Source organism: Mustela nivalis (assembly GCF_964662115.1).
Source record: "Mustela nivalis genome assembly, chromosome: 15".
NCBI classification, from domain to species: domain Eukaryota; kingdom Metazoa; phylum Chordata; class Mammalia; order Carnivora; family Mustelidae; genus Mustela; species Mustela nivalis.
In genome coordinates, this window is record NC_139034.1 from 20,305,066 (window position 1) to 20,319,031 (window position 13,966).

A 13,966-nucleotide genomic window follows, 5' to 3' on the forward strand; every position below is an offset into this window, starting at 1 on the left:
CTTGTTGAGAAAGCTGTTCTTTTCCTTCAGATATCTAAGATATTAAAAATTCTTATATCTTAACATACCGATATAGAAAATCAAAAACACATGTCAAATATACTGATGCTTGTGTAGTTTTATTTAATAATATCTTTAAATGAATATTGTGTTTATTGGGAGGAAACAGTTTTTTAATGTAAGCTGTTTACACTCCATTTAATTTCACAAACACTTCATGGGACCTGTCCACAAGCTATACTTCCTGTCTTCAGGGAGCATACCATCAGTGGAGGAGATGAAGGCTCATATTTCACTGTAGTGAATATAAACAGAGTAATGACAGCATGGCAGAGGGAAAAAGATTAATCGCAACTGAAGGAAAGGAAAGCATTAGTTGTTGAATACTCGTTGTTTGTTAGGCACTGTACTGAGACCTTACATGCATGAGTTATCTTGAGTTTTTTAATCCTCACATCAGCCTGCTTTTTTCCTCCTTCATATAAATGTTAGAAACATTATTATAAGCAGTAAAGCACTGGCTGTATTCTTGTTCAGTTTTGAGTTGTACACTTAGTAAACTCCTCTAATATTTCTTCTTATCTATTTTACCAAAATCTTAACAATCGTTTTGATAGCTTATTATATAAGTAAGCTTTTCACACATTTCAAAGTATTTTAGTATCCATTGTCTCATTTTAACATTGCAGTAACCCTGTGGGAGTTTGGTGGATAAATACTTACTTCCTCTTTCACAGGTTGAGAAAAAGAAGTCCAGAGATTGGTCTAAATATCTTTTAAAAATATGTTCTTAATAGATGTTAGGGAGGAAAATAAAGTTAGAATTGCAAAGCTCATATCCAGCATTTACAAGACTATAAAGGACATAAAGAGAAATAATTTACGTAGTGTGCATATAAAATGATGACCATATGAATTAGGCTTCTGTTTTCACGTGCTCATTCAACATTATCGATTGCCACTTTGTTTGATATTTGACACATATTTAATAAGATAATACCCAAATAAAAGACTCCAGAAAAAATATCAAAAAATCATGATAATATATTTTGACTTATTTGTAAGATAAAAGTTTATACGGAAAAGGGAGTAATTAGCTACACTGAATCTTGAAGGACAAGGCAAGTAAGAGAATTCCATGTAAGAGAAATTACATAGGTCAGATTTAAACGCTTGAAAAAGTGCTGCATGTTTGGGAACAGAAGCATCCTGCTCTTGGGGAATATAAGATGTGAAGGCACCAAACTGGTAAAATAGTGAGGTTAAAGAAGTAGGGGCCAGATCATGAGTCATAGACCATGTATTTAATTGCACAGATCAAATAAAATTGAAAATGTATTCTTACACAACAGACTCACATTAGATGGACACATACATACATATTTTTATATAATTTTTTATATTTTTAATTAAAATTTTAATAAACAAATTAAAGCCATATTTCTATACTTAATGCAAAATAAATAATAGTGCAAAACTGGTAAGAAGCGGATGCTCTGCTAAAATTGGCATGTTAGGGGCACCTGGGTGGCTCAGTGGGTTAAAGCCTCTGCCTTTGGCTCAGGTCATGATCCCAGGGTCCTGGGATCGAGCCCCACATTGGGATCGGGGAGCCTGTTTCCTCCTCTCTCTCTGCCTGCTTCTCTGCTTACTTGTGATCTCTGTCAAATAAATAAATAAAATCTTTTTAAAAATAAAATAAAATTGGCATTTACAGGCTTATATCTTTCCTCTGTGTGCATTAGCCACACATATATTATTTACGGTTTCCCTATCTCTATAAATTACTTTTTTTTTTTTTATGATTATTTATTTATTTATTTGACAGACAGAGATCACAAGTAGGCAGAGAGAGAGGAGGAAGCAGTCTCCCTGCTGAGCAGAGAGCCCAATGTGGGGCTCGATCCCAGGACTCTGGGATCATGACCTGAGCCGAAGGCAGAGGCTTTAACCCACTGAGCCACCCAGGCGCCCCTATAAATTACTTTTCATCTTTATTAGTATAGATGTTTTAGAGCTGTATAGAATTTGTATAGAATAATTCCTTAAACAGATAAACTACCATGTAGTCTTTTTCTTTACATTAACTATATTTGTCAATAAATAAGAACAAATAAAATAACTTCTTCACCTGACTGTCCACTTTCCAGATAGACATATTCTCTGAATATTATTAAGATAAGTTAACGTTGGGGCACCTGGGTGGCTCAGTGGGTTAAGCCGCTGCCTTCGGCTCAGGTCATGATCTCAGGGTCCTGGGATCGAGTCCCGCATCGGGCTCTCTGCTCAGCAGGGAGCCTGCTTCCCTCTCTCTCTCTCTGCCTGCCTCTCCGTCTACTTGTGATTTCTCTCTGTCAAATAAATAAATAAAATCTTTAAAAAGAAAAAAAGATAAGTTAATGTTTCCAACTTGTCATTTCTATATTTTAACATACTTATTTACAATATAATAATAATATAATTATAGAGTAATTATTAGAGTATAATAACAATCCTAGAAACATTTTAGTTCTCTTGTTACTTTGGTTTTAAAATACACTTTGTTTCTATGGATCCTATTTGTTAAAATAAATTTATTGAAAGAAGAACTTTATTTAGTTTTGTCTAATACATTATTCTATACTAGATAATGTTTTTACCCACAGAACTACAAGCATATATATTTACTAAGAAATCTTATGAGTATAGAATGTTTTTCTGTACTTGTTATTTGTCACACGATATGGAAAATAATGTAAAAATAATTTTGGGTTTGGATTAATCTATAATTTGGTGGTATTTTATTACTTCTGAACCTTCCTAATTTATGGCATTTTGATGTCTTCTTAGTAAATAAGTATATATGCCTATACTATCCAACTTTTTACACATAATTCACCTTTTCAAATTCACATAATTCACAATTTCAGATCACAGGGAGATCTGGTGGTTTGTAGTATTCGCTTGTTAATTTCTTGATGAATGGCTAAAGAGGCCAAGAAGTGCACTCAGTCCAACATGTCTTGTGAAGATAGATTATCTCAAGGAAATTCTCTTCCCAATCAGATTTTGATTTGTTGGGTGTTAAACCAATTCTTTCTAAGGACAGTGTTTATAAGCCTTGTAATGAGACAGCCCTTTGAGACCTTACCTCTTTTTACTTGTAATTTTGATGAATGAAACTCTAATTCATAGAAGATATTATGATTGAAATGCACCTTTGGATCTTGTACACTTTAATTTAGATAAATGTTTCGTGCAGTACCATAAAATCAGAAAGTTTACTGAGCTACAGACTGATAACACTTCAACAGGGATGGTGAGTTCAGTGTCGGTATGGATCAGCTTACTATATGCCTCTTAAAGACATAATTGTTTTACTGTTTTAAAACCAGAGAGGATAAAAGTGAAAGCTGCTTAATACACATTTCAGAGCTCACCTTTCTTTGACTACATTGACTTTATTTGTAGATTTTAATTTTAATAACACAAGAGTAATGTATATTCCTTTTCTTAATGACAAAGCAGATTAAACATGGTTGTCCACAAGGGGAAATTTGTTTCATCAGGCTGACTCGTACTTAAGGAGTTTTATTGATTATTTCATATAAAGAACCAAGTTCTCTTTCATGTAAATACATAAATTCTCCAATTGGTCCTCAAACTGGAGGCAAATCACCAGGACTTTCTGAAAAATCTTGGGATTTTCAGGTTAAGAAATATCCAGAGGTAACTTCTATGTCTCAGATTATTCATTTGTTTAGCTGATATGAGGGCTCGCTCCGTGCCAGGCAGTGTGCTAAAAACTAAGGAAGCAAAGACTGAAGCTTGTTGCTATAACTGCAGTAATAGGATTTATAAGGTGTGATGAAATCATCAAGGAAGGGGCACACAAATTTACCTTAAGAAATCAGAAACAAGAAAACAGAGTGGGTAGAGCTGAACTCCGTTTGGGTTATGTTTGTTACAAGTCTGCTGTGTGCCCCACACTGAGGCTTGCAGAAACGAGCCCGGAGCCCTGTGGAGAAGACAAGCACATAACAGATAACACCTGTACAGTGTGGTAGAGTTCTGTGTCAACTGTGAAAGTACAGAGCAGTTGGCTAGGAAAGGCCCCCAGCAAAGGTGAGTTTGGAAGATCGAATGGAATGAGCCCCAAAAAGGAGAAAGGAAGGAATACACCATGTAGAAGGAATAATATTAGCCCAGGTAAGAAGGTTTGAGGAGCTATAAATGGTTCATATTGCTGATGATAGAGAAAAGATAACGCAAAGCTGGTATTGAGAGGATAAAAGGCCTGGCCCAGCCATGCTAAGGAGTGTAGATTGGGACTCCTATCATATAAGCCTTGCATTGAGTATTGTTGATTGGGAGGAAACATTATGCAGAAGGCAAATATCCTCCACTTATTTTTGCTTTGTAATAATCACTCTGACAAAAATGTGCGGGATGGTGTAAATAATGGAGCTATGGAAGACCTCCAGACCAAAACAATGGTGGCCTGAGCCCAGGCCATGGCAGTCACCAGGATGACCCCTAGGTTCGTGGCTTAAGTGGGTTGATCAGAATCGGGGCAGGTGGGGAACTAATAGATGATTCATTCAGTTAGGGACATGTGGAGCTGCGAATATCCAGCTGCAGATGTCTAATAGAAATATGGCTATAAGGACTTCAGGAGAGGCTTCTCAGTCGTTAATGATTGGATTCGCCTCTTCTGTTCTCAGATGATACAAGCTCTGAGCTTCTTAAATTAAGTTACTACCCAAGAAGCAAACAAGTTATAAGGATACATACCCCCGGAAGATTTCTGTTTCACTGGCTTTATAATATCAAGAAACCAAATAAAATTAAGATAAGGTTCTGGAGCATTCAGTAATCAGTCCTCAGTCTTTTATTCCAGAAGTAAGAATTATCTGAGGGCCAGTGAGAGAAAAATGTACATATAACCCATTTAATGCCCCTCACCTGCCATGTAGCATTGAGTCGTAATAATACTGTTTGTTTCTGAAGTACTTATCAAAATATATATTTAACAATGTATTACTTGATGCTGTGATGCTATATTTTAGCCATGCTTTCTAAATGCTGTTTTCCAGTCAGAGCTAGGATGACAGACTGTACCTCTGTGACAGTTACATTCTACGGTGCCTTTGTGTCATGACTGTGTTCCTCGTGTGTTTTTTACTCCTATATGTGCTACTTTTGAACCAACTTATTATTAATGTTTTAGTGAACAGACTTGGCTCTGCGTCACTAACTAAAAGAAGCATGCAAGTTGCAATGAAAGAGACTAACACTTTTACAATGCAAGTGTTACGGCAACTAAATGTACTTCCAAAACAATGGTTGAGCAGATACCACAGACCGTAATGGGCCGTCAGAAGTCCTATATTGGGCCTGGGAGAATGACCAAAAGTATTGTTAATTGTTAACTGGAGGGCATTTTGGCCAAAGTCATGGCAAGATTTGGAGAGCAATTGCGTATGTACACAGACACTTTATAAGTCCCCAGAACTGTGATAACAACACTACCATGCAGGAGTGATTTATTAGGCTCCCATTTTCAGGAATATATCCACCACACCTTATGACATGTGTAGGTATTTTCCCAGGAAATGCTGCTTCCTTGAAGCCTATATACTAATACTATGGCTAGAATATAGTAAATTACATTCTCTTCCAGGCTGAATTCCAACCTCAAGTGATATGAAATACAAATATATATATATGTACATATATATATATTCATATATATTTATATATATAAATTTACTTGCTATTCAGATAATTTTAGAATCATCACCACCTCCAAAGGTGGTAGCTGAAGTGGCTATTCCTTAAAATATTGAAATGTAATATTGAAATATAAATATTGAATTATATCTGTTAAGGAGTCAAATCCACGAGGAATTCAAATGCATTATAATTTCTAACCTTTACACTGACTGATATGTTAATGCTAGGTCAGCTTTGGCGATATTTCAATTTTTATGACTTTGTTTTTGGATTTTTGGCCTTCTATTTTATATAACAAAATAAGGCTATCAGTTCCGAAAACCATTATTGCTTTCACTGACTGTGAAGGAAATAGCTATTGTGCAGTCCATTTTGTGTGGCCGTCATTCCTAACTCCACCGTTTGTAACTTCGCAGCGACAATCACTGCCCTCTTCAGATGTGGACGCGTTCTTGTTTTCTTCATCCTTATCTACTTTCAAAAATGATCTGATCATTTGATTCTCTAATTCATATAAAAGTATAATTATGCAAAATTGTGTACTTTTATGTATCAGAAAACCAAGCTTGTGATGAGGTGCAGATTTTTTATAGAAAGTGGTGATGTTAGAGCCCCAGGATGTGGATTTATAGTCTTTTCTCTACCACTGGCCAACTCCTTGGTCCCTCAGTGAGGAATGAGCTTTTTCGGCCTGTTTCCTCCTCTGTAAAATAAGGGTAGGTGATTGATTACACTCCTGCCCCCCCGCCCGCCTTTCTCAGAGTTATTTTGAACAGCAAACAAGATAAAGAAGGTAAAAATGTTCTGTAATTGTTAACTCATACATAAATGCGGCCTATAATTATAAGAAAGTAATAGATTATTTTTAATACTGAAGGCCAAATAATCATAATCACCTAAATTATTATATTTCCTCTGTGATTAGGCACTGAAGAAGATGTGGTGAAGTCCAAGAAAGCCTTCAGAAGTCAAGCAATAGTGAATCAAAACGCAGAGACAGAACTTATGCTGGAAGGAGATGATGATGCAGTCAGTCTCCTGCAGGAGAAAGAGATTGACAATCTTGCAGGTAAATGTTTAAATATCTTTATTCTGTTTGTTGTAAGTAAGAAACACATGCAAAGTTTATGAACTTAAAATCTATCTCCTGGCGAATGAGTTGGTGCCAGTGGTTGGAACGATACTGAATCATGTGACCGTTAATAATTTACTTCATCACAATCGCCGTATTGGAGAGAGAGGAAAGTGCATATCAAACAAATATATATTTTAGTACTAATGAATGCATAGCTGCATCTACTTTCTTTGGACTGAGGAGCAACTTTTTAATATAGGAGAGATAGCTTATAGCAGAAGTCCCATCTAACTGCCTGAATAATTGGAAGGGGACAGAATAATAGTCTCACTGACTTACGAGTGACTCTAGCCTGCTAACAGCCATGAAAATGGCCACTTCAGCCAGCAGACACTCAAATTTGCTACCACTCTTTGGAATGTCCCTGATGTATTTCTGTATACCCACACTGCTGATCTCCACCATTAGCAGACACTGTTTTTACCCTGTCCTGGTGCCGGTGTCAGGTCGATTGAGAGCAGTATCTGCAGTGACCATGTGGGATATGGATATATGGATATAGGTCTGGGCCCGTTACCTTGTTTGGGTTTTAAACTACTTTTGAGAATCTGTGAAAACACATTGCTTCATGAAGGTGCAGGTATAATTTTATACACAATTTTGGAGGGTTCACTGACACCTGGAAACCAGTCTATAGAATCCTATCCTAAATTTCAAGTTAAAAACTCCTGCTCAAGTAGTGGCTGAGTCTTAACCTTAATTCTGTGTTTCCAGCCCATACACTGCTATGTGGCAGATAGCAATAGAAAAGTGGACTTGTACTCATCATTCAGTTTACAAAATTGCACTCCTATTTCCAGAAGTGTGCTGAAAATTATCGGGCTTTATGAAAGCCTCCAGTGATGTTTCTGTCAGTTAGAGATTTCTCTTTTTATCAAAGGGATGTTCTTATTAATTGTAAACTAGAGATGGCACCTTATTCTCTCTCTTCTAGAGAATGTTTAATAAATTACTCGAATGCCAGCTCCTAGATATACCTATGTCACTAACATTTCTGTGTGATGAAAATTATTTGTCCTATTTAAAAGTAATCCTAAGTCTATGAACAAATGTTTGCCTTGAATTCCTAAGTAAATGTTGAAGTTTGGTTTTATTGTTTTTGTGGTTTGTTTTAATAGTTCAGAGATTTTCTCTGAGGCCATTTGGAAATTTAAGCAAATGAAGTCTGTGATTTCTTTTTGCCCACGGATTTTTTTTCTCTTTTTCTGGTCTTATTCTTGATCCTAAAGAACGAAAGAAAATTTATAAACATGATTTATGACCTTTTCAGATAATATGTCATCTTTTCTCATCCACATATGTTGATAAATAGTTTCAATCATTATATGGTTTAGTTTAGACTCTCTGATCCTTAGTTCCCATTATAAAAGTAATTAATTAGGGGCACCTGAGTGGCTCAGTGGGTTAAGCCTCTGCCTTCGGCTCAGGTCGTGATCTCAGGGTCCTGGGATCAAGCCCCACATCAGGCTCTCTGCTCAGCAGGGAGCCTGCTTCCCCTACCCCTCTGTCAAATAAATAAATATAATCTTAAAAAAAAAAAAGGTAATTAATTAGTTGATACAAAGTTGGCTGATACCCTGAAGTTTATTGTAATAAGATCTGCCCCAAACTACCAGAGGCAAAATCCAATAAAGACTCATAACTTCTTTATATTTCTCTCCTTTGATTGTAGCTAGAGTAATTATTATTATTAATTTATGCTTGTAAGCAAAATTCCCAAAACAACATTAAGTTAAAATATCTAAAGAATAATGAAAGTATGCTTGCAGTAAATTATTTAAAAATCGAATTGTGTGGCTCTTGACCAACTTACTCTGTCAAGACTCCTTTAAATTCTCTCTTTTAAGTAGACTTTTCTTTGAGCAGATCCATGCCTGCCCATTTCCACCTGGTTCTAATTCATACTCTTTTTGCGGAATCCTCGTGTCTGATAAATCTTACAAACTGTCCTAAAATATTGATCCCCTATCTAGTCTATAATGTTCCTCTTTAAAATAGCAGTCCACAAATGTTACTCTGAGCTTTGAATTCAGTAGAAAAGAAGGAAGGGATGGATGTTTTGTGAAAGAAGTAAGGGTACAGGCAGTAGGAATGTATAGATTCATTTTATAAATGCTGACGCCTGTTAATTAGCTAGACTGATGTGATAGTGACATCACATAAAAATCATTTTGGAAGTTAATTACAAACCACTATTGTTAGATTTTTAAAAATCAGCTGTTAATAAAATTTCAGACCACATAAATATGTAACCATTTTGTTGTCTTTGTCTCAGAAATTAAGAGTTGTTAAAGGATAATGGCTTTCTTATAGTTAACTTATTGTTCTAAATAACTGAACAGTGCTAAGCTGCCTAGAGAACACTTCCATGATCGCAGGAGACCTAAGTCTACAGTAAGATCCAGGAGATCCTAAAATCTGTGCACAAAATTAATATAATCTGTACTTGGTATCTGGAAATATTATATAAAATAACCAATGCCCATTTTCCACTTCTGAGATGAAAATTATAGGTTTATTTTTTTCATGACTCAGTGACACAGCTTGCTTATTAGTAATGTAAGAAATGTACCTTCAAAAATATACAAGTAGTTAGACTTCTTAGACTTCAGATTTTCTATGAATGAGGACACCATTTTTACAATAATAATGGTAAACCTAAATCTGCTGAAGAGTATGATTCATTTTCCTGTTCTTAAAAAGCCCTGTTTTGCTGACAAGCACACAGATGAGGAGATGATGCATTATAATTTGTCAATATGCAATATTTCTTAATAGTCAAGTTAAATTTCAGGGAAAAAAGATATTAATTAGAATAGAAAACTAAGGAAATGTACTAATTTAGTTAAGATTAATTATATTGGGAGGTTTAAAAGATAGGATCAGTTTCTGTTTATAAAAAGAAAAAAGAGAAAGAAGAGTAGCTAGCATATCTTACTAAGTAACAACCAGGCAGCATTCAAAGAGCTTTAATATTGACAGTAACTCTATGAGCTTGGTACTATTATTACCCTAATTTTACAAATGAGGCTATAGAGACCAAGAGAGATTAAGGAAATTGTATAAGGTTAAGAAGTAAATAAAATAATGTGTTTCCTTAAAAATACATATGTTATTATTTGAATTCAAATATGCCAAATAGTATATTTAAATATGCATGTGTATATACTTAAAGATTCTTCTAAAATGATGTAAAGACAAGATCCTCAGCCTATACCTCAATTTTTACACTAGTTCCATTAAACTATATTTAGAAGTCTAAGAATATGCATAATAATTTATTTTAGTTTTATGTATCTGTTCTCTAAAATCATTCTGGTAAGTTAAAAAATTTGATAGATTTTAACACAATTTTATTTAAATATTGACTCTCATGTTTTTTCCATTTGCTTTGGAGTTGTCTAGTTTTAATAAAGATAAAATAGTCCACCAAATTCTACAGACTTAAATGTCATACAATTTTCTGTTTCACTTTTAGTTCCCTTTCTTCCCAAGCTGTTCATCTCAAGAGGCAAGTTAAGTGTGTGTGATTATTAATTACTCAATTTATTATGCATTGTAGCAAATGGCTAATATAATTATAATATAGAAGTATGCAAATGAATTAAGCAATTATTATATTAATAACATCTAACTTAATTTATTTTAATTGCTCTTTTAGTTTGTAGTGACTCACCAAAGTGAATTAGCACCTAAGACACCATACATAACTAAAAATTTCAATTTACTAATTATATTGTTATCTAAAACACTGAAATTAATTAGTATAATTCAACTGATTTTAATCTAAAATCCCAATGTATACTTTAATTTGAAACTCAACGTGGCAAGTTATTTCTGCAAACAATTACTGAGTAACTAAAATTTAAGATTAACTAAAATTTATGTGAAGTAAAAGTGAATGATATAATTCAACTGGTAGAATTGTGTTCCGCTCATAAAATGTACCTCATTTTTTTTTTTTTTTTTTAGGGCAGTAGTTCTGTCACATACACCAACTGAGAGTAGAAATATTTTCCATAACAGACTGGGAATATGTACAGATTTCTCTATTGTTACTACCAAATATTACTAATTTTGTCAAATTGGGGAATTCTGAATTCATCATGATGGTGGTCCTTTATGGTTTATCAGCTCTGCAAATTATTAAAAACAAATTATCACAATTTTAGAACATTTCATCACACCAAAAAAGAAACCTCCATACCCTTTGGCTATTCTACCCAATTTTCCCATGTCCCCTCCACTGCCCTGGAGGACCACTAATCTACTTTCTGTCTCCATAGATTTAACTCTTCTGGACATTTCATATAAACACAATTGTATAATATGTAGTCTTCTGTGACTAGCTTCTAAGTAAAAGAATTCTTTTACTTATTAGCATAATGTTTTCAAGACTCATCCATGTTTTAGCATGAGTGTTCCTTTTTATGGTGAATAAATGGTGGCTATTCATTGTATGGATATATCACATTTTGCTTATCATTCATTAATTGATGGACACTTGGTTTGTTTCCACCTTTTTGCTACTGTGACTAATGCTGCTATGAACATTCATGTACAACATTTTAAGTCAACATATGCTTTCATTTTTCTTGAATATATACCTAGGTATGAAATTGCTGGGTCAAATAATAACTCTATTTTTAACTTTTTGAGGAACTGCTAGACTGTTTTCCAAAGTGGCTGCATCATTTTACATTCCTATCAGCAGTGTCTGAGGGTCCCATTTCTCCACATCCTTAATGCTGGTCACTATCTGTCTTTTTTATTATAGCCAACTCTGTAAAGTTTTGATCATGTCATTCTTAAGATACTTACACAAGATGCCTTTCTATATGTTTTTTCTTTCCTTTTAGACTGCAAATTCCTTAGGTATGGTAACCATATCCCACGTACCTTTGAACCATGAAGAAATCTTCTAATACAATTACTTGTCCTAATAAGGTTCCCATTGAAAAATTCAGTGTAGGTTGGAATAAACTAGAGAGCTGAGATCGTTATCTGGTTAATTTATACCAAAAACAAAAAACAAAACAAAAATTCTGAACTATTAAAATTAAGTTTTTAAGGGCTTGAATTATCAGATCATTTGCTCATACTAATTGAATTATTGAAATTACTCAACTCATCACTTGACTTTTCCAGGTAAGAACTAAATTAATCTTTCTTCCATCCCAGCTTCTGCTAATTTTATCATTTTAACTAAATGTTCTTAAGGTTCCCATTTTAAAAGTCTAGATACCACTGTGACTCTTAACCAAAAAACACCTTATCACTTGGAAAAGATATTCCATTACCAAAGGATTATAATGTTATTTTGAATATTTAAAAAGAGTAACTAGGGGGGGGAAAAGTAACTAGTATAGAAAACTAGCAACATGGGAAAGAAGTGTTGAAATATAAGACTTGGATTTTTTATATGGCTTTTTCAAAATGGTACATTTATAATCCTTTTCACACATACACATATACACTATATTCCATGCACAGAGTCAAAAATCCAAAACTCAGAATTATATGAATTTAAGAATAAAAATACATAGAAATGGGTGTATTTTTATTCTTAAATAAAAATGGGTGCTTGGGTAGCTCAGTGGGTTAAAGCCTCTGCTGTCAGCTTGTGTCATGATCTCAGGGTCCTGGGATTGATTCCCCCATTGGACTCTCTGCTCAGTGGGGAGCCTGTTTCCCACCACCCCTTGGCCAGCCTCTCTGCCTACTTGTAATCTCTCTCTGTGAAATAAATAAAATCTTTTTTAAAAATGCATAGAAATAAGGAGGACATCTACTAAGAGAAACAAGATGCAATTAATAGGAGATTCTCCAAAGTGATGGAGAGCTTCTCTGCAGGACACACGTTTAATGCCCCAGAAAATTCCCAGGTTTACTTTCACTGTTGTTAAGATGGCTATACCTTTCAGACTGTTTTTCTTGTTGTTCACTGGTCAAAGCTTTGTCTGTTTTCTTTTAACTTTATTCTACTAATTCAAAGTGAAAGCAGGGGCACCTGGGTAGCTCAGTCAGTTAAGCCTCTGCGTTTGGTTCAGGTCATGATCACAGGGTCCTGGTGTCAAGCCCCATAAAGGGCTTCCTGCTTAGTGGGGAGTCTGCTTCTCCCTCTGCCTCCCCCACCCACACCCCCCCCCCCATACTCTCTGTCTGTCTCTCAAATAAATAAATAAAAGCTTTTTAAAAAAAAACCCACACAGGGGTGCCTGGGTGGCTCAGTGGGATAAGCCGCTGCCTTCGGCTCAGGTCATGATCTCAGGGTCCTGGGATCGAGTCCCACATCGGGCTCTCTGCTCAGCAGGGAGCCTGCTTCCTCCTCTCTCTGCCTGCCTCTCTGCCTACTTGTGATCTCTCTCTGTCAAATAAATAAATAAAATCTAAAAAAAAAAAAACCCACACAGACACAAAATGAAAGCAGATATCAAATAATTGGGGAGGGGGTGGAAATTTGGTTAGAATTTGTTTTAAGGTTAACCATTCCTATCTCCCTAAATCTCTATTTTATTTCATTCACTCACTGATTTGCCTACTGTTCAATATTTAGGGTGCAGAATGCTGGGACTCAGAAGCTGATAGAAAGAAAAAAAATCAAGAGAATTAGCCTACCTACCACTACCTCGCAGGAACTTCAGTAACCAGGAAGTTAGAACATAAAATATGTCTACCCTAATAAATGAAAGTCGACAATTAAGATGATTAGATAGATAATTAGGCCTTCAAAAGTTCTAACTTGGAATGTTCAGATACCAGAGGCAAAGTTGTTTATATACAAATTGAATGTTACCTAAAAACTGAGCAAAGAAAAGGGGATAAAGTAAAATATGCAGCATATAAGAAGGAAGAACTCAAGATTCGAGAAAATTATAATCAAAATACAGGAAAAGCAAAATTCTAAAAGCTGAGAGTTTTTCAGAGAAATACGTGATTAAGAAAGAAATACATTTGAAACTAAACACACAAAAAAAATTCTTATAATTGTTTAATGGAATAAGAGAATAAGTACTACAGAAGGAACAAGTTCAGTGTTACATAGATATAGATAAACTCATAGTCAGATCAGATCTGCTGAAGCCTAACTGCTCTGCAATACAATTCAAATATGGT

At 34.8% G+C, this 13,966-nt stretch overlaps 1 protein-coding gene across 6 annotated transcripts in view; it reads left to right on the forward strand.

The window, feature by feature from the left end:
• Positions 1-13,966, forward strand: part of NBEA (neurobeachin) — a 667,546-nt gene that overhangs the window by 451,847 nt on the left and 201,733 nt on the right. For all 6 annotated transcript variants that reach the window (XM_082700384.1, XM_082700385.1, XM_082700381.1 and 3 more), the window contains one exon: positions 6,641-6,784. In XM_082700384.1, coding sequence (XP_082556510.1) covers positions 6,641-6,784 — 144 coding nt within the window. The remainder of the gene's footprint in view (positions 1-6,640; positions 6,785-13,966) is intronic.